General features: G+C 43.0%; 1 protein-coding gene across 5 annotated transcripts; it reads left to right on the top strand.

Moving 5' to 3' along the window:
* The first annotated feature begins 893 nt into the window (after nucleotides 1–893).
* Nucleotides 894–20,511, top strand: sema6d (semaphorin 6D). Of its 5 annotated transcripts, none has more exons than XM_010772848.1 (20): nucleotides 894–1,069; nucleotides 7,324–7,495; nucleotides 8,003–8,114; nucleotides 9,058–9,118; nucleotides 9,320–9,382; nucleotides 9,483–9,584; nucleotides 9,815–9,905; nucleotides 10,140–10,259; nucleotides 10,580–10,668; nucleotides 11,460–11,677; nucleotides 11,785–11,916; nucleotides 12,470–12,625; nucleotides 12,988–13,161; nucleotides 13,510–13,650; nucleotides 13,874–13,951; nucleotides 14,057–14,115; nucleotides 14,692–14,748; nucleotides 15,239–15,421; nucleotides 16,407–16,648; nucleotides 16,753–20,511. In XM_010772848.1, exons 2-20 carry the CDS (start codon nucleotides 7,372–7,374, stop codon nucleotides 17,881–17,883), a joined length of 3,333 nt encoding a protein of 1,110 aa, XP_010771150.1. In that variant the 5' UTR covers nucleotides 894–1,069; nucleotides 7,324–7,371; the 3' UTR covers nucleotides 17,884–20,511. The 5 variants fall into 5 exon arrangements, with proteins under 5 accessions (XP_010771150.1, XP_010771152.1, XP_010771153.1 ...); XM_010772849.1 differs by lacking the exon at nucleotides 894–1,069 and adding an exon at nucleotides 1,763–2,014; XM_010772850.1 differs by lacking the exon at nucleotides 14,692–14,748.
* Nucleotides 20,512–20,983: the final 472 nt, after the last annotated feature.

Below are 20,983 nucleotides of genomic sequence, written 5' to 3'. Positions count from 1 at the left end.
GAGTGTGTGTGTGTGTGTGTGTGTGTGTGTGTGTGTGTGTGTGTGTGTGTGTGTGTGTGTGTGTGTGTGTGTGTGTTTTCTTCGGACATATTCTCATACATCTGCTAACCTGCTTTTCTAATGGGGTGCAAATGGGCCTCCATTGTTCCTCCCTGCAGACCTGTTGGAATGACCTGACACGTTTCAGCTTCACATGCATACGGTAACATGCACTCACCCTAATGTTTACATACACATGTAGACTACTACCTAATGTTTATGTATAGGCGAAGCCCAAACTAGGAAGAAAAGCTTCATTTTATATTTCTAGATGCATTGTTTTTATAGTATACAATAGTGTTTTCAATAAAGTAACATTATTTGTTTTACCTAAAAACAACACTCTGGTATGCATTTAGTTAAAATGTGAATATTAGAAATAATATTGTGGCCAAACATTTCTCTAGAATATATAATGTTTGCATTTATGAGACATGAATGTTAAACTTTGACTTCAACTGTTGATTTTATAGCTGTATATCTCCACTTTTAACAGGCTCGAATAATAAATTGCATGATGTGTTGTGGTAGTAGAGGGAGATTTGTGCTTTAGCCATCTCCCTCTTAAATCCAAACATTTCTAAAGCTGTGTTTTACTAAGCAGCCACAACTCAGCTGAAATGATTTTTACTAGGCGCTCTTGCTGACTTTGAGTTGGGGGATGGGGTTTAAGAGAAGTGGGGGGGCAATACGGGGTCACACAGGAGGAGAACTGGGAGGGAGGGGGTCGCTTTTTCTTTCTCTCCGAGCTCTAGGAAAGAAAGGAAGGAAGCCAGAGCAGAGAAGCCCAAACCAACTGAGGAGAGATGGATGTGGTGAGGGGAGGGACCGGAGCAGGAGCGCCGCTCATTGGTAGGCTGCAGATCTCTCTCTGGATGGATTGACTTAACACGGGTCGAATTACACCATTTGCCGTGCATTAGTTTGTTTTTCTCTCAACCAGGAGAAGTTGATTCACTACGACGCGCATAATCATTATTTTCTGGATTACAGCAAGATAAAAGGATACAAAATAAGCAATGCAGATGAGGTGAGTTTATTGCCGCTATACTTGGATATGGCCTACTTTGTTGCGAAGCATTACAAAGAGAAAGTCAAGAGGAAAACTAGAGAGGAGTATTTGCTGGGATACAAAATATTTCTCCTGACCACGTCGCTATGCCGCTGTGCAAAACTGATGCTTGCTGGACAGAAATAGTTCGGGTCCAGACTGTTTTTACTTACGCTTCAATCCAATTTATTATTAATGAATTCCTTCCGCGGCACGTTTATGTGTCCTGCTCGGAAGCGTCTTTCCAACTCCATAAAGCGGTGGAACAGAGGGCTGACCATACCTAAAGTCACCTCTTTATTGTTGGTACAGTTTACTCTTCCACTTAAGGCGGTCCGATTGGTAATAAGAGTTATATACGCGCATCGTTATTAACCCATACATCTAACTGGTTAATCTAAAACTAAATGAAATGTGTTAATGCTAAAACAATAAACAAGCACAACATAGTTTTTTTTTATTCCCGTGGATTTGGGCGATATCACGCTCGCAGTCAGTCCACACGCCCTCTATTATCTTGAGTCAACATTAAATCAATGATCGTACATGAAGTCAGTGCGCGGTGTAAGGATCGCGCGTCGTTAATGTTTATGTCTTTTCCCTCTGGTTTCCAAAGTTAATAGTAGTGCAAGGGGGCTGGTGTATCGCTGTATGAGGGAGGGGGCTGTGTGGTCGTGGCAGAGCTTTGAAGATCAGTCATCAGAGCGCAGGGGGACAGAGCAGGCAGGCGAAATGCTTATATGTGGCCAGCGGAGCCAAAATCGGTGCGCAACTGGATAAAAATAAAGAGAGGAAAGTGGGGTCCGGTTGGAGCTTAAAATTACAGGAATATTGCACACTGGGTGTTTTCTTTTAAATGGATTACCAAAGGAATATGACATTCAGTCGGATTGCCCCATGCATGAGTGCATTAATACACACAAGGTAGGTCCTCGAATATTTTTAATTATTGATATAGTGTATTTTATCTACAGAACACTTTGTGTTTATTATTAAGGTGGACCTTGGATTTAATTAAGGACACATCACTACAGACGCCTATGATACCCAGAGAGCTACTTTGTGAAAAAAGAAATTATATAAGAGAGTCAAGTGCTTGGATTTCAAAGTACAACACACCCAAGATTAAAATAGAGATGCAAACATAGATAACGATTTACCGAGAGTAAAATCAGAGCCACGACAATGTTGGTTTTTAACAGACCAATCGCGTAGATAAGTGTCCGTATTTCTGCTTTAATTTCAACCACAATAGCTCGTCTCTTCTTATGTGAATTTCCCCCAATTGTATTAAAAGGTAAAATAGATTAATTAAAGTGTTTCCGGAAGGTTTTAAATCACTAAAATCAACTTAGAATAAAGGCAGCCTGCACATGATTGGACGTTGCATGATGGCAACACGATATTAAACAATAAAGGCGAGTAGTACGGGCAATCGGAGTTGAAGGTTGTTGGCCGTACACCCACCATACATCTATTAAATGTATCCCCAATTGTATTGTGGTGTCCTTATAGTGGATTAAACATTGGAGAAGCGATGGTAACCTTTTTTGGAGGCAGAACAGCACGGGAGCCCAGCCCTGTGCATGCATTAAGTGCCATGGAGGCAGTTAAACGCAGCCCCATCACAGTTGTCAGTCCACCGCTGTCCCCCGCGTCTTTGTTGTCTTTTGTATTAGTCCTACATGTGGGCTAAAGGGATCTGAATAGATTTACCACGGGTAAAACTTGAATGCCTTCACCCAGTGTGGACAATGCTTGAATTAGAGTCCGGGCTGATGCGTGGATTGTGTGCGTAAAAGAGGAGCGGAAGATCCCCACGCAAAACTTGAAAAATTACCAGCGAATAAAAGAAGAGAAACAGAAGAAAAATAATAGAAAGAGGGAGATAATTGGGACGGTTAGCTTGGTTCAGGAGAAAACATGTAACTGTGAGTAGGTACGGGTAAATGTAGGAATTGTTCTGCTTTGTCTCATTGTTTAGGTAAAAATGGCCAAATGCATTGATGAGCAAAAGAAGACCAACTAAAGGGCTTTTACTGAAGTTGTCACTATACTAATCTGGTGTGCTACATTTATCACAAAAACAGCACATTCATATTCAATGTTTAGTATGTCTGTTGTCAAAAATATTGGATGCTTTTCTCTCAAGCCAGTGCAGTCCCTTTACAGAATTAAACACAGAGCAGATCGGTTTAAACTTACACCAGATGTGTTCATTTCCCTGAAACTTTGCGTGAGTGTCAGAGCTCAGTCACAAAGAGAGAAAAAAGAGCCCCAGCTGAGTTATTGAAACTACTTGATATTGGCAGGAACCACACACTTTGGTTGGGCCAAACATCAGAACCAGTGGTGGGTTCAGTCATCAACACAGCTGGCTGGTGTGTCTCACTCCACCTCACTGGCCACGGGGTCGGAACTCAGCGACCAGAACGATCACCGTTAACCTCCACTACAGCCGCCTGTAACCCCGGAACAACCGCCATTCAACCATACAGTGATCAGTGTTAACCCTTTAAACCATATGCCTAAATTGCCCCAAACTGCTGCTTGTAAACCAGATTGTCCAATGCTGAATTAGCCGAGTGATAAAAGTTTGACCCTGTTTGCAGCATTTGGAGTCAATGTGTTTATATAGTTTGTTCCCTTCAGAACCCCCTTTTAGGAGCCCCACAACAGCTCTCCTGAATGTAGGTCCACTGACCGGGGGTGGGGCCCTATTGTGTTGACTTGCCCAAAGCCCCCTTTGTTTCCTGGTCACACCTGCAGCTCAGCCCCTTTTGTGATCTACTATAGCAGAACTACTGCTGAGAACAACCGTTCTCCTGTTTCACTCCTCCTCTCGTCAAGGTAGAGAATAAAGGGAGGGAAGCACAGTTTAGGATGGCACAGCCTTCTCCTTCTGCCAATTATTTGAAGCAACAAGTCCAACCAAGCCCCTCACAAGTGATCCTTAGGTAAATAGCACGCGATTAGGGGTAATTATTACTGAAGTGGGAAACGGAGTAGTAATCATTTTTATTTCGTTTTGTCATGCTGTTCTCATTTGATATCAAGTGAATATCTTTGAGGTTTTGATTGAAATTATTAATTAATTGAGAAAATGACCTGCGGATAAAAAAATGAAATCAATCTTTATTTGTTTCCCTATAGTTTAGAGTAGAGGTAACAGTGTTATGGAATATATCCAGTTTTGAACAGTCTTGCATGCTTACACACGCATTAAGGCATACACACCAAGTGTGAGGAGTGAAATGCCTGAAACTAAACTCCTGGGCCATTTGATATCCTGGGCTGTTAGGTTTACAGATCAGTTTGGTGCGAGATGACAAGCCAAGCAGCCTCAAGCGGCAGTCGCCATTGTTGTGTTGGGATTACATCCACCCATCACACTCACACGCAATTTACGCAAGCTCACGCACCACTGTTGTTTGTCTTCTTTTTATTAGCCCCAATTCCTCTCAATAGGACTTCCCTTCAAAAATACACCCATTCAGTGTTGCAGTGGGGGAGAGGTTAGGGCTGACATTGGCCAGTGAAAGAAGAGCTAAAAAGGAGAACATGTGTTAATCTGTCATTTTAAGCTTGGAACCCTAAATCTGTAGCTGTAACTACTTGATTTGGGCTACAGACCCCTGCACCCTACATCAGTACAAATAGCAATCCACCATCCCCCTTCCGTGTTTAACACCATGGGTCTGAGCCAACAACATCAGCAGGGAAAGTGCGTGGTTGGAAGACATTGAAAAGCCTGTAATAACAGAGGTATAGTGAGGCAAGGCTGAATGGCACTGAGTTGCGTGACAAGCCCAGCATCTCTAGGCTTGTTGAGGCCTATATGCATGCACACACACACACACACACACACACACACACACACACACACACACACACACACACACACACACACACACACACACACACACACACACAAGAGGGCAGGAACCGGAGAGCGCAAAGAAATAGTCAATAGAAAACAAGCTGGGCTCACTAGAGATTGAGAAGTAATTTTAGATCGCTGACCTCTGGATGTCTCCCGTTTCTGTTTTACATTAAAGTTTCTGAGGGAAGCCTCCGCAGTGTGGCTGTTACCATGCAAGGAATCATGGGGGATCTAAGCTGGGCTTCTGCCTCTCATAGGAGTGTGTTTCTCTCGAATTGTTTAGTTAGAGAGAATGGCGGAAAAAAGTGGTGTGCTTATGCTGTATGATAGCACCATAGAATTTCAATGTGGAGCCTGGTTTATTTACCTTTCATACCTCCCCTTTTTTATTGTTGTGAAATTGGTATCTATTCCTTTCATTGCCATGACCTAGAAAGTCGGCAATGTATTTATTGGGCAAATAGATACACTCATTTCGTGGAGTGAGAGTATCTGAAACACTTTCGAGGAACACCACTGTCTCTCTTTGAAGAGCAGTGTCATCATTTCTCGTTTAGATTAAGTTGCTGACACTTGTTCTCTGTATAGATCTGGGAGCCTGTGTGCATATATCTCAGGATCGTTTGTGTCCAGAGATGCATTTGCATGTAGATTAGAGTATAATGAATGCCCCAGAGTCATTGGGGACTTTTCTAGTAAGAGGGCCCTCAGTTGTCCAGGCCTTGCATTACCTAATAATAATGACATTGAACCGTTAAAGGCCCCAGTATCCCACAGAGTGCTGAATGGCTATGATTAAACATTGTTGATGAAAAAAAAAGATGCCGGAAATACTTTGTTTCTATCCCCACCGCTTCCATCCTTTTATGTGACAACGTACAGGAACTGTAATTGAATTATGAGTGCCTGAAAAACCGTCTGTGAGCTTTGTATATGCTTTAGGGCTGTCCAACCTATTTGTGTATTATGCAATCCACTTATATATAATATATACTTACAGAAAGCTGACGTGCTGATGTACGGGTATGTGTATTGTTGTTTACAGGTTAACACCTCATTGTGCCCACTTTTCTGCTTAGCAACCATGTCTATAACGGTTAATTTAGCGTTTTTGCTTTTTAAAATGTCTTTCCAAGATTTCTAGGCAATTACAAGATGAAAGTGGCCAGATTGCGGATAACAAAGTTCTCACAAAGCTACAGTGATGTGGTAGAGTCCATAGATTGCCTCTGCAGGCTGCTGATCTGCCATGCTTCCTGTGTGGATCAATCAGAGCACTAATGGCTTGGCAGGCCAGGCCCAAAGACAGCCCCGGAGCAGGTGTGCTTTGGGGCTAATTGAAAAATGAGTCAATACTCTGTGTGCTTGTGTATGTGCATGCATCAGTCTTTGCATTACACCATTTGAAAGCGTGATTATGTATGTGCAGCCGTGTGTGTGTGTGTGTGTCCCAGTGTGCTCCCAGCTAATCCATCCCTCTGCCTGTATGACGTCTCCCGGTAAATTGTTTATATCCGTTCAGGCTTTGCCTGCATGAATAATTTGTTTGCCTTATAAATATTTGAATGCACACCGATCATTAATATGCACAGACACAGTCTGTCTCCAAAGCACTACTCCACGCACCAACATACACACTAAACTCCTGCCACTCCCACAATGAAATATTACCAATGTAGTTGATGGTGTATCATGTCTACAATTAGATGTGGTACAAAATATTATCCACAAAAACGACTTTGTCAAAACAACTGTACATGACTTGATCCTCCTGAGACAAAGATGAGTTAATCACTGCACTGCAATAAAGCGCACCTGCCCTGAAGAAAGGCTGGAGAAATAACATCCAACAGAGCGCTAATAGAAGGCAGCTAAGGTCAGTGCAGAGGGTACACTAGTAATGGTGATGAAGTTGTGCTGATTAGTTTGGAGCCTGGCTCTGGAAAAACCAATCTGAGCACAGATGTACTGAGACAGCATGCCCACAACGGTTCTAACAGAGTGGACTTCCGCTGCCTCCAACACACACGGAGACACCCCACCGGTCACTTGGCTGACCTTCCCTTAGACAGCAGATGCAGAGAGAGGTACAGGGGAAACGCCAAGCACTGCCACTGAGAGCTCAGTCATCAATAAGCACAAGAGGGCATGATGTGCGCCTTATGTTTCAATTTCACTGACCTAGTCGGTATGGACTAGAAAACTAAAACATCACAGCGGAAATTCTTACCATTCATGATTTAAAAGAAGGTTTAGAATTTGGCTCACAAGACTACAGGTTGCATCAGAACGATAAATATAACAGGAGGTTTTAAAAGTCATTCAACCAAAGCATTCTGTGTGTTTCCAGGTAACATCTCCACCACAGTGAAACAGGAAGTGTCGTCTGTGAGCAGCCATGGGCCAGAGAGCTGTGCTTCTGCTCAGTGAGCTGCTGCTGCTGCTACTGACAGCCTCACGCGCTATCCTCGCCGTCAGCTTCCCCGAGGACAACGTACCCCTTGATGTCGTTGACGCACACTGTGAGTACAAGCCCACAAATGAGCTCAGCAGAGATGAGGGTACAAATTACATCACTGAAGAAGTCAACAACTATTGTGATGTACACTTTTCTCACTCTAGCCGCATATGTATAAAAGACAAATGCAGACAGCCTCCTCCTTCTACATGTGTCAGCAGTTCAGACACAGGCATGCCATTTTCTCAGTAATAAAATCAATCTGCTCTATGGTCAGTCGCATCAAGTGGATACCATTTACATCTCTGTGATGTACTGGAAGAACAGAGAAATGTGCTGACATAGGCAGCCATGCTCTCTCGCACAAACAAAACACGACACATGGAATAAACTGTACCATCCCATAACCTTAACTGCTGTAAGACTTAAAGCAAACACACAGGATATTTCTTTCTACACTGTATTGTTAAATGTAGCAAGAGATGAGTGTTGTATATCCCTGCAAGAGTGCCTGTTCTTATACCTTAAGTTTCCCATTAACACTTTGTGTGAATGTGTGATGTTTTCACAGTTTCACGGAGATACCCTGTGTTCAGAGGCCGGCCCTCTGGCAACGAGTCACAGCATCGCCTTGACTTTCAGCTGATGACCAAGATTCAGGACACTCTGTTCATCGCTGGCAGGTAAACTCAACACACATACACACTCTCTCTCCTTCTCTTCCACACATCCCCCACACCAATATACTCAGTTAGTCCATGGCAGGTAAACAGTGGCATAAGGAGGGGGAAAAGCTCTTAGTGTTATTGGATCTGCAGCTTCTAGGCTGGTATTTGATGTATATGGCCCGCATTGATCCGAGAAAGGCGTCTATCATGCCGACCTAACGCTCTGTCAGGGTTTCTTGGCATCTTTACATGTCTTTTTGGTATTTATGGGCACTGGGATTAGTCTGACCGCCAGCACCAATAATGTAGCAGGAAATCTGCTCGACATCTACCGTATAAAACTCCCACCTCTGGAGCCCCTGTAATCACTTCCACATGTATCAGTGTGTGTCGTCAGGTGGATCCTCTTTTGGCCACTTTGGGCTATTCACATGTTTTGGCAAAAAAATTAAACAAGATGTTCTCTACGGTTTTAAATGTGGTTGTCATGTAAAATGTTCTAGCCAAGAGGTCATTCAGGGTGTTTTTAATATAAAAGCCGGTTGCATAAAACAACATAATTCACCATGAATCAACTATGCAACAACCTCGTTGTTCTTCAAATAGTACCGACATCTGAATTAGCTATATTTTTGTGTCATTATTTTTTCAGAAATTGGTTTAAACCCATTTCCTTCAGATTGTATATTACTGCAAAGCATAATGTTGTTTCCTGGCACAAGATGAGGGAAAACATAGTTCACAGGAAATGAGAACCTCTAATGACAAAGAACCATTCAGAATTGTTTTTCTCATAGTGGAGACTAAATAGAAACAATTATATCATTATATCAGAGTTGTACCTTATCCTCTATTATATTGTTAATAAGTATTTATGAAGCTCTAGATTTGTTTTTAAACAGAAACATTGATTGTGCTGTGTTGCTGAGCTGAATATTGTGTTTCTGTCTGTCCACAGAGATCAGGTGTACCTGGTCAGTCTGAGAGAATCCTACAGGAATGAGATCATTCCTTACAGGGTAAGATTCTCGCTGTTTTCTCAATCTACCAACACTAAAAGGGTTCCATAGAAAATACAGAGCCATTCATCACAAACTGGACAGGTTGTAAAATTGAGAGAGTGGAAAAGGGACGACTGTGTGAGCTTGTGCATGAGTGAGTGTATGTGTGTATTTAGTGTGCCGTGCGTGTGTCTAATGCTCCATGTTGGATTTTCACAGAAGCTAACATGGCGATCAGGACAAGCTGACAGAGACATGTGTGCCGTCAAGGGAAAACACAGAGTACGTATAAAAAGACATTTACCTTTTGTGTTATAAACATGTAAGCAGAAAAGAAGGCTTCCTCTAATAATGCTGTCCCATGTTATGTGTCTGATTTTAGGACGAATGCCACAACTTCATCAAAGTGCTGGTTCCCAGAAACGATGACTTGGTGTTCATCTGTGGTACCAACGGCTTCAACCCCATGTGCAGATACTACAGGGTAAGAATCCAGGGAACAATGGTGCATACATGCACAAAAATATGGACTTGTATTGTGTAATTGCTTTTAAAGTACTTTGGGTAAAGAAAATAATGTTTCAATTTATTGAAATGCATGTGACTAGACTCTGACTGATTTATGTGTGTGCTAGTGTTACCATGTATGTTGGTATTTACTGTGTCCCATGACGAAAGGTTTTAATGTGTGGGTGATTGTTGTGTTATCTTCAGCTGGATAACCTCGAGTTTGATGGGGAGGAAATCAATGGATTGGCACGATGCCCATTTGACTCCAAGCAAACTAACGTTGCCCTTTTCGCTGGTAAGGGTTGAAAACACACTCGCCCACACACACATTTACTCTTGCTGAAGAACTAATGGGTTTCTACTTACGCTCTCATTATCACCTCTGTCTTTACCACGATAAAACTGTGCCTGCAGCGATAACAACGCACCTAATCAAGCCTCTTTAAGAGAAAACAGAAACAACAGATCATTATAGAGCAGTGTGTCCTAATTTTTTGTGGCTGTACCTCTTGCTTTTTTTGTCTCTTAGAGGGGAAACTGTATTCAGCAACTGTAGCTGACTTCCAGGCCAGTGATGCTGTCATCTATCGCAGTATGGGTGATGGATCGGCCCTGAGGACCATCAAATATGACTCCAAATGGCTGAAAGGTAAGCGATTGCCTCTTCCTCACTCTCTATCTCTCTTTCCCCTTGGAGATACACGTGTCTACCTGCCAGCTTGCTAAATGCCCAATGGTGCCCTTGCATGGTGTATGTATGTACGGGGCTGTCAGAGCAGTTTTTGAAATGATAGAGAGCTCTCCTGCCTTGCCAAGCTCCACGGGGATATGGCCTGTTCTCTCCCAGGAAATCTAGGTCACCCCCAGTCATATACAGCCATGTACAAATCCCTGAAATATTCAAACATGCTCAGTGGTGGTGACAGTGCAAAAATACGCTTCAACTCTCTGCTTCTGTCTCCCTCTTAGAACCTCATTTCCTGCACGCAGCAGAGTATGGGAATTACGTGTACTTTTTCTACCGAGAGATTGCAGTGGAGCACAGCAACCTGGGAAAGGTAAGACTGTGCACCTGCCGTTTAAAATGCTTTACATATATTTCATACAGAGACCATATGCAGGCCTTTATCCAAAAAAAGGCTTACACCTCCCTCCGTGCATGTGTTCTTGCCACAAATGGTCCCAGCTGTAATGGGGCCCATTCAGGCGAAGACAGTACATTGCATTAGAAAACACGAGAAATGTCAGCAGCCAGTGTTTGCTGGAAATGTTCTACTAATGTAAAACCATTACACAGTGCGGAGATTTGTCTCCCGGAGATGTGAGCCCTGTGTCTGCCTCTACCGATGACACATGCAGAGGGCATTAGGATGTTCTGTGTTAGAGGCCAACTTTAGATTTGACCATGTCTCATCCTGAGCGGGTCTGGCCGGGCAACAGGAAGCCAGCATCCTACATAAGCCACCAGCCAATAAATATTTCAACCCTACTAATGCTTGGGTGACACCTGGCCTTTGATGGAGGTTTGTGCTGGTAAATAATTAAAACTGCCTAAGCCAACTGCTTCATACACTTCATTTAAACTTGAAGCCTTGGTAATAAGTGCAATCCAACACACATTCACATGGCGCCGCATCGGGCCAGAAGGGGCATGACTGGTTAGCTCCAGTCAGGGTGAATAATCTCAGCACACAAAGTTAAAGACGAGTGTGTGTGTTTGTAAAGTCGTTACCCCGAGTTGCTCCAGGATGGAGAGATGCATTATTCAGCATGTTGAAGTGTTTTTTAGTGACGTTCACTCAGCTGCCTTCCTCTTCCGCTGAATCTCTTAAACCCATGCTCTTCGCAGGTTGTGTATTCTCGTGTGGCTCGAATCTGCAAGAATGATGTCGGGGGGTCGCAGCGTGTGCTTGAGAAGCACTGGACATCTTTTGTGAAGGCGAGGCTTAATTGCTCGGTGCCAGGGGAGTCCTTCTTCTACTTCGATGTGCTTCAGTCCATCACTGACATCATCAACATAAATGGAGTTCCCTCGGTGGTGGGCGTGTTCACTACGCAGATGAACAGGTGAGCAGCGGCTGGTGATAGACAGAAACTGGAGACAGAACATGTATAGAAATAAGAAAAATGTCAATCATTTGTGGATAAACATTGATGTATTTATATATTCACAGCATCCCTGGGTCAGCAGTGTGTGCCTTCTCTATGGACGACATAGAGAAAGTATTCTCGGGCCGCTTCAAAGAGCAGAAGACTGCTGATTCTGTGTGGACTCCAATTCCAGAGGATAAGCTTCCCAAACCCCGGTAAGAATTAGACTTTAAAAAAAAAAAAAAAGAAACAAGCAAAACAAAACTAAAGAAAAACAGGTGGTCAGCATCTGTTTACCACCTGACATTGTTTCACATTTTCTCAACCCTTCTTTATCCAGGTTAAACCCAATGAAATCAATTATTTTCCAATAGTAAGGGAGCTAGTTATTAGCTTTGACCCAGTACACACATTCACCATCTGCTGATGATTGAATAATTAATATGGCATAATTAGACGCGTTGCATATTTAACCTGTTTACAGTCAGCACATATATGTGTAGCCCTGCCCTGTGTCCAAAACACAAAGTCCACAAAGCACCTCATTACCCTGGTAAATCATTAATGGAGGATAACCATGCATATGCATATTTTATATTTCCAGCTGATGCCTTTTAGTGATCCTAATAAGCACCTGCTCCTCTCCCCCCAAGCTCTCGTTGCACTTTTCATCCATTTCAATAGACGCTATTATTACTCCCTGGTGTGTGATCGTATAGGCTGATCTTTGACCTTTTGCCCTATTTTCTTGTGCACCCTCCATCCTAGACCCGGGTGCTGTGCAGGTCATGGTCCAGCTGCGTCCTTAAAGAGCTCCATCGAGTTTCCGGACGATACCCTGCAGTTCATCAAGTCCCACCCCCTCATGGACACAGCTGTGCCTTCTCTTGGGGATGAGCCTTGGTTCACCAAGACTCGCGTCAGGTAAACACAGAAATACATTAAGCTATAACTATGTTTCTGAAACCTCGTTTTTAAAATCAACCCAATATAATGTCTCACATAATATGCAACATTTCTGGCACTGGATTTCTATTTAATGCCAACCCTTCACACAATGCCGTCTGAGAACTTTGTCTAAATATATTGCCTAAAAAAGTAAAGATTGGTAAAAAAAATAAAAATAAAAAAAGGGAATTTAGCCGTTCATCTTTATTATAATATTGAAGTATTTTTATTTACTGAGTTGCATAAGATCTTTAGCAATGTCTTCAACATATCTTCTTCTATCTTGTTTGTGTTAACCCCTGCTGTGAGTAACACATGCCTCTCTGCTGTGTGTATAGGTACAGACTGACAGCACTGGCTGTGGACAATGAAGCAGGACCTCACAAGAACTACACAGTGGTGTTCATCGGGGCCGAGTCAGGGGTTGTTCTCAAGGTTTTGGCCAAGACCTCCTCTATGTCTTTGAATGACAGCCTGCTTCTGGAGGAGATAGACGTCTTCAACAGGGCCAAGTAGGGATACTTGCACTTTGCACCCTCTCTCTTTCTGCCCCTCTTCTCTTTTTCTCTTCCCCTTCTGGCCGAGGAGTCAGCAACTCTTAAAGTGAAGCATCCTGGCACTGATAGCAGTGTCCGTCTGCTTTCTGTGCCTGCACAGCATGAGTCTGAATATCTTCTTTTGCTTATTTGTGGATGTTAACATGCACCCTGCAGTGTGTTAGAGGTTAAAATCCTGTTAAGCTGTGAGAGAAAGCTTTATGTGACTTTTCCACCTAACAAGTGATTAAATCTACTGAGACTGAAACAGTACACGGACTTATCAGATAAACCTCTGATCAGGTTTCTCTCTTCCCTTCCCAGGTGCCTGTCTAACCATGAGGACGACAAGCGTGTCCTCTCGCTGCACGTGGACAAAGAAGCACACAGTCTGTATGTCGCCTTTTCAAGCTGTGTCATCCGAATTCCCCTGAGTCGCTGTGAAAGGCATACTACGTGCCACAAGTAAGTGACGTTCGAATACACACGTAGGGGAGGCAAAACGCACTTTGTACAAATGGTCATAGGTTTGTGACTTTGTTTTGTGTTTTAGTTATTGCCATAAAGGCAATGATTACAGCTTTTTATTACGCCTTTGGTTAATGTTCAGTCGGTCACCAATGATTAGAGTGCACTTCCCAGAATGATTAAACCCCTTACTGATGGTTGTTTGTTTGTATGGCTTCAGGTCTTGCATTGCATCAAGAGATCCCTACTGTGGCTGGAAGCCATATGGAGCCTGTGAGAGGATACTGCCTGGTTTTCTGTGAGTCAAGCCCTTTTGATATAAAATGCACATGTATAGGGGACAATTAGTTATAAAGATTCCTTTTGCAACTCTTCAATTAATCTCCTCTTTTCTGTCTTTTAGGACTGGATATGAGCAGGATGTCGAATTTGGAAACACTACCCACCTGGGAGACTGTCATGGTACGATTCTCATCTTCATGCCATGCTTCTATCCTGAGACACATTCTAACAAAAACACACACAAACAAACACACAAACAAGCAGATCAAACACAAATTCATCTCCACACACACCATGAGCTTGCACACTCACACCAGTAACCACTCCAGTAACTTGCCCCTACATAAGTCTGTGAAGTATTAACACACACATCTGCATACAGTACATGGCCACCTGTAACTTATGCCACCAGTGAGGCAGAAACATGGACATGTACAATAAAAGGTCATGTTCAGCCGGTGCAAATGGTAGAGGTCTTAAAATATCCAACGGCCAGAAAATATGCCTTTGCCAATTTTACTGTAAAATGCTTGTCCCTTTATTTGTACCAACTGAACATGACCCCAGCTGAACCTCAGCATTGATCAGAACCAGAGGGCCCCCAGTGACTCCACTCCAGTGAGAAAGGGACACTGTGGGTGCTTTATATCTTTATTATTAAACCAAATATACTGCACTTTTGGTGTCTTTTAGGGATTTTGGTTTTTATTTCTGAATTCCTTTATACTGATTTCTTGTCCTTTTGAATTCTTTTAGCGTTTTTGGGCAGTACATCAGCGCCAGATTACAAATCATTTGGCGACCCTACCTCTGGTTAGTTTGATCTTTTACTCAAATGGTTTCTTTCCTTGAGTTCAGCATCTCCAACCCTGTCTTTCCTCAACTGCCACCATTCATCTTTTCTTACCAATTACCTCCTGAATGCTAATGTCACCAGCTTCATGTTCATCATCACAAACAACAGATTCATTGGTGCTCTAGCACAGATTCACTTCCTCTTTTTCACTCATCACTTCCTGTTCCCAATCACTCCTTCCACTTGCATGCCCTTCAACCCTCCTTTGGCATCCTTACTGTTGTGTACCAACTCCTCAGTGAATCTCAGTATCCTCTCCTTTTCCCTTTTCAAATTTTCTAAACAAAAATATACTTTCATTGTAAATGTGAACTGTGATAAGGTTATTTCACTTTTTTTGTCAAACATTAACTTTAAAAAGGAACCATTGCCCATGCCTACTGGGATGATACCAGTATGCTTTACCCACGTCTGCAAAGTTTGTTAACAATTTGTTTGTCACCACAGACATGGAGTTTTCATCAACGCCAGTCACTGCCCACCCCAGTGGGCCCATACTCCCCCCAGTACTCATACCCACTCAGAGCCCCAGCTCTGGGCCTGATCCAGAGCTCTACGGCTCAGGCTTTGTGCTGCAGGATGACCCAGCCACCTCCCATTCTTTAGACTCTATCCCAGGGGGCCAAGAGGGTAAGGCCCGCAGGGAGGCAGCCAACATACTGCAATAAGTCTGATCTGATAGCTGCCAACAACTCTCACTAAGCTACACATAGTCTCACATACGCAAAAGCACACATGCAGCTAATTAGTATTGCCATTAGATAATACGGCAGGGTTTAATTAGGCCTATTTCTTTTTTAAATAGACATTTACATACATATTCTATGTTGATATCAACATTATATTTTCATGATATATTGTTTTCATTTCTTAAAATTGTAATTTTTTCTTTTGTTCTTTCTTTCTTATTAATAATTTTCCCAGTTTCCTAATCATTAAACCTCGCACTCACCAATCTTTTGTTTGGATTTAGCTTCTGTCTCTGCTAGTATAGATTTGTTTAACTATAGCTCTAGTAACAGTTTACCCTGGCTGGTAGATCATTGACTGGGCCTGCTCTGCCACATCACTTTTGTGGCCGCACGTGGATGACTAACTTTTTCAATGTCTGTGGTTACTAACAAACTTCCAGTAAAGCAGCAGCTATCTCAAATCCTGGGAGATGATCACTGCATCTCTTTCCACTGAACAACTTCCTGTCGGTTGATCTCTTTTGCGAAAAGGTTGATTTGGATCTCCATCTCAGATGACAGTGCTTTTCTATCCCCTTGGTGTTGGTTGAACGCATGACAAAAAGCCTATAATGGACTGTGGTTAAAGGCACAACACTTTAAGCCTTTCCTTCTGAACTAACATAGCACTGCTTCTTGTAGATACCGAAATGGATGTGGGTACCTAACAGCTTCTTCAAATCCTCAACATATTTCTTCTTCATTTTGGTTTAGATGAATAGGAATGTGTAAATAACTTTGCTATAAAATTAGAAACTCAGAAATGTGCATGTTGTTTTGAGAACACAACCATACACATTCCTGCTGTTGAATGGGGAGGGATTCTCCACTAAACATTTTAATTATTTTCACCTGGAGTTAAACAAAGTGTCAATGTTTTGTAGGTGTGTGGGATATCCAAGCAGGTGAGACCAACCAGATGGTCCACATGAACATCCTCATCACCTGCGTGTTTGCTGCCTTTCTCATGGGTGCTCTCCTTGCTGGTCTGTTTGTTTTCTGCTACCGAGACTCATTCCTCCGTAAGCCAAGACATGTCCACAAGGACGCAGAGTCTGCACCATCCTGCTCCGACTCTAATGGAAGCTTTATCAAGCTCAATGGCCTCTTTGACAGCCCTGTAAAGGTAAAGCTATAAAAACAGCTCCAATGCTACATTAAAGTATTTTGTGGAGGTGAGATAATGGACCAGATGTAAAACTGTAATGTTTTTAATTTTCCCAATCCTAGGAGTACCAGACCAACATTGATTCTCCCAAGATGTACACCAATCTGCTGAGCAACGGCAAAGACCTGAATTCACCTAATGGAGACACCAAGACCATGATCCTGCGGGACGGATGTCAGCCTCCCGAGCTGGCAGCCCTGCCTACACCGGAGTCCACCCCTGTGCTTCAGCAGAAAAGCCTGCAGCCCATTACAAACCAGTGGGAGAGGGCTCCTGGAAAGGCAAGTGGACCGCGTCAGGAGTCCAACTCATCAGCCAAGAGTCCTCAGTTCCTTCTTTCTGCTCCTGCTCCTCCCATCTCCAACTCCAACCTCCCTCACCTCGCGTTGGGACACTCACAGATCCCTAGTGCGGTTGTCTTGCCCAATGCCACACATGACAACTCCAACCATGACAGTGGAGATGATACTTTGCCACATTCATCTGAAAGGAGGCTGAAAAACCCAGATTCTAAAGGATGTAGGAAGGAACAGAAAAAGTCAGTGGATGCCAGAAATACCCTAAATGACCTTTTAAAACACCTAAACGACTCAGTGGCCAACCCCAAGGCCATTCTTCAAGAGGCATCAGGGCCTCGTCCACGGCAACATCTTACTCTGGAGCCCATGGAGGAACTGACTGAATTACCCCCCAAGGTGCCCAGCCGTGAGGCTTCCCTGTATTCTCCCTCCTCCTCCCTCCCTAGGAACAGCCCCACCAAGAGGGTTGATGTGCCCCTGCTCTCCACACCAACAACACCAACGGGCAGCCTGAGCATGGGTGGCACCCTGGAGAGGCAAAGAGGGGGGTATCAACTCCACCGGAGTGCCTCTCACAGGCAATCCTTATCCACCTCACCGAGTGGGGTAACCATGGGGGTGTCTGTGTCTCGCCAACACAGTATGAACAGAGGGGGTTACATGCCCCCAACACCCCCCTCCAGACTTGACTCTCAAGGTGGATTGATGGGGGCAGGAATGCACTCACCCCACCAATCCTCTGTACCCCGACAGGGCAGCTACAGTGGGTATGGTTCACTCCCTCGCACAGGGCTTAAACGGACCCCATCGCTAAAGCCAGATGTGCCCCCTAAACCCAATGGGTTTCCACCACAGACTCCACAGATGCGAGTGGTCAACAAGTACAGTTATTAAAAGAGTAAGACACTTCTGAGTGAGCTCTTGGACTTGACTTTGAGCCCCGAGGGCTTTGAGGGGCGACGGATGGGATAGGCCCTATCAGTGTTTGTGTATTGACTTGAGGTGTTTTCCCCCTTTAAAAGATATGCACATTCACTCACACTAAAAAGGGAAAATTCACACATGTGGCCAAAGATACTCCATGGGGCATTTTCGCTCCCTACATCTCCATCTCCCTTCCTTGTGACGATAGCCACAGGATACAAAGAGTGGATGGTAGTAAATCTGCTGCTACCCATTGTATCTAGGTTTGGGTGTAGCCTGTTTCCATATTTGGTACAAGGTTTAGGACACCAGCTGGGGCCGCTATGGTGCCTGCGTGTGTGGTGCCATGTTAATAGTGGAATACTTGAAGAATTGGTCTCATTTGTCACTGCCCTTGAGCACTGTCTTCCCACTAATGTGAACTAAACAAAGAGGAGAGGTAGGCCACGCCTTCGTAGTAAGATGGCTGGGGGCAGTGGAGAGGAAACTCAAAAATCATAAGTCTGCGTAAGACCGCTAATAGCTGAAACATGCAGAGAAAAGAAGTGCAAATACAAATGTGTGTGTGTTTTGTTTGATTGGAAAGCAGATTGGTGTACAGGCAGTATACAAATGTGGCCTACATTTGTTTATCAAGAGTAGTGCCACATGCCAGAGGACGCACCATAAGTCTAAGACCTAAGTCCCTTATTCAAATAATATGATCTCTTAGACTTGTTCAAACCCATCTGAACAGAGGCAAAACACATTTTCTTGTCTCTCTATTGCGAAGTTGGTCATGCTGGGTGTATCTTGGGACAAGTACACTGTATGTCACTGGGAAACTTGGGAAAGTATTTTTGCTGCTATTGGTTTTAAACATAGGTGTTTGTCTTTGATGCATTTGTTTCCTTCTCAAAAAGACTGGGATCGCCCTTGTTATTGGTGTGCATATCTGCTTGTGCGTGAGTAGATTGTATGTGTGGGTTATTTTGCAGATAAAGACAAAGAAGAACAATTATCAGTAACTAAATGCACTGTTAAATCTGATACATGGGGAATAATGCTGGTCCCCAGGACTGAATCCTCCCATAACCTCCACTGCCCCCTGGTAATTATACTGGTGGTTCAAGAGACTCCTTTCTTTATGTAGCAATGGTATTAAGAAAAAACATACATTTCTCATCTCATTCTATAAATGAACTTTGAACAAAATGGTTTGCCTTTATAATGTGTTGACTGTGTTATTTAAAGAATTTACCATATACAACTAAACCAACAACAATGGTGTGTGAATTCAGCATTTCAAGGAACTTCTGTTCTGTAAAAGTGTCTCCCCTTATAGAAAAACAATAGAAACGTCCTTCTACATTAATCCTATTAAAAGGTATATTCAACTGATCCTAGAACAATAAGTGGATGTAACACCTCCGTCATGCTGGTTCTACAGCCCGTGTTCCCTGTGCAGCTTCCCTGCGAGTGGTCAGTGTACAATCAACTCAAAATTACCAATGTGTCATGCTGGGAATGACAAGATCCTGTATATAATGAAATACTATAAATAAGGAGTATAAATATTTTTAGGCAAGTGAACCTGAATCTGTGCATTGTGTGCCTTATTCACAAAACTACTACAGTAAATAATTCTGGCAATGTCAATTGGTCCTCTGTATGTTACTGTCATATACTCTGTAATCAACTTTTATACAAACAATTTGAAAATCATATAGATGTGTTTGAGAACCACAACAAAATCCATACTGAAGTGATGTGGAAAATAAATTGACTGACCGACATTCTACTTTTGAATGCTCGTCGTACAAAAGGACATTCAAAAAAACATTTATTAAGGGTATGAATTGATTTTTCTCCTGTACTACCGGTGTTGAAGAGAATGGTGTTAATCCAGCACATAGAGGTGCCATGCAGTGAATGTATTTTCTTGACAGTGGGATGTAGGGTGGTTAGACCGCAGCACATCCTGCCCACAGCCAATGTATTAAAAGTGTTCACATGAAAGCCTACAGTTGGCATGGGTGGTAGTCACGCAGAATCCGTAATTCCCTAGGATTGCAGAGACAGGAATTATTTCTATTGGCCAGTAGTCACGACTAAGGGACATTATTTAGGAGACTTCTGCAATCCTATCCGAGCGTCAGTTGCCTGTTTAGCCCAAAGCCACATTTTGTTTACAAGTGATGATTGTATGTAAAGACTCTCTGCCCGTCATCTAACCAGTGTTTGGGCCCTCTTTTTGTACTTGACACGTGCCCACTGACATCACAAACATACTCTCAACATAAACATGCTCAACTGCCTTTTACATTGCAATGGGTCTTTCTGTTGCAATCTAAATTGAAGCCTTTATATTTCAGTCTGAGCTCTGTATGTGCAGATCAACCGGATGTTGTCATGTAACTTTGATTTAAATACTGTGCAACATGGCAATGAAAGGCCAGCTGTACATGTGATCTCCAGAGTATTTCAGCTTGTAGATATGTTGTAAAGTTGTACTGTGAATGTGTAAATAATAATGATGGTCTTTGTTTCATGATATTTTTTGTTGATTTTTTTAACACGGCATGTATAGTTGAAATAAAACATTATGGCACAGAAAAAGTGGTCTCCGGGTTGTTTTCAAGTCAGGGAATATGGCGTAGTTGGGTTTCATAGGTCGGCTTCTTATTTTACAGTCTGTCATGTGTTTCTGTTGTGAGAGATCATGATGTGCCGTCACAGAGAGATAACAATCAGACGTTTAGTGCCTTGTGAACTCAGCCTAAAAGCCATGAGATGCATGACTTGGGCGGGTAATAATGTGTCCTTGCTGATCTCTGTGATCTGACTATCAGAGACATGAAGAGTCTGCAGAATGATTAAGAGCTTCAGGTTATTTTTAGAGCTGGGTTGTTTTGAAGTTTGGGGCCAGCACAGAGTCAACCGCGCCAGATAGCATGTGGGAAAGTTTCCAAAGCAGTATGTCCATTTAGAGACCAAACATCTGGACTAACTACTGCTCAGGGTAAGATCCAAGCCACCAATGAGCTGTGAAAAAACGCACACATTATCACTTGCATACATTTCCATGCAA

This window comes from Notothenia coriiceps, unplaced genomic scaffold, assembly GCF_000735185.1.
Source record: "Notothenia coriiceps isolate Sejong01 unplaced genomic scaffold, NC01 NC01_scaffold00011645, whole genome shotgun sequence".
NCBI lineage: Eukaryota > Metazoa > Chordata > Actinopteri > Perciformes > Nototheniidae > Notothenia > Notothenia coriiceps.
This window is presented reverse-complemented; position numbering and strand designations above follow the sequence as displayed.

Bases quoted from the DNA above. Each gene is read 5' to 3' on its own strand.
- sema6d (XM_010772848.1), top strand. From the start codon at position 7,372: ATGGGCCAGAGAGCTGTGCTTCTGCTCAGTGAGCTGCTGCTGCTGCTA. The intron at 9,119-9,319 runs GTAAGATTCTCG...GGATTTTCACAG, and splicing joins ATGAGATCATTCCTTACAGG to AAGCTAACATGGCGATCAGG. The intron at 9,906-10,139 runs GTAAGGGTTGAA...TTTGTCTCTTAG, and splicing joins TAACGTTGCCCTTTTCGCTG to AGGGGAAACTGTATTCAGCA.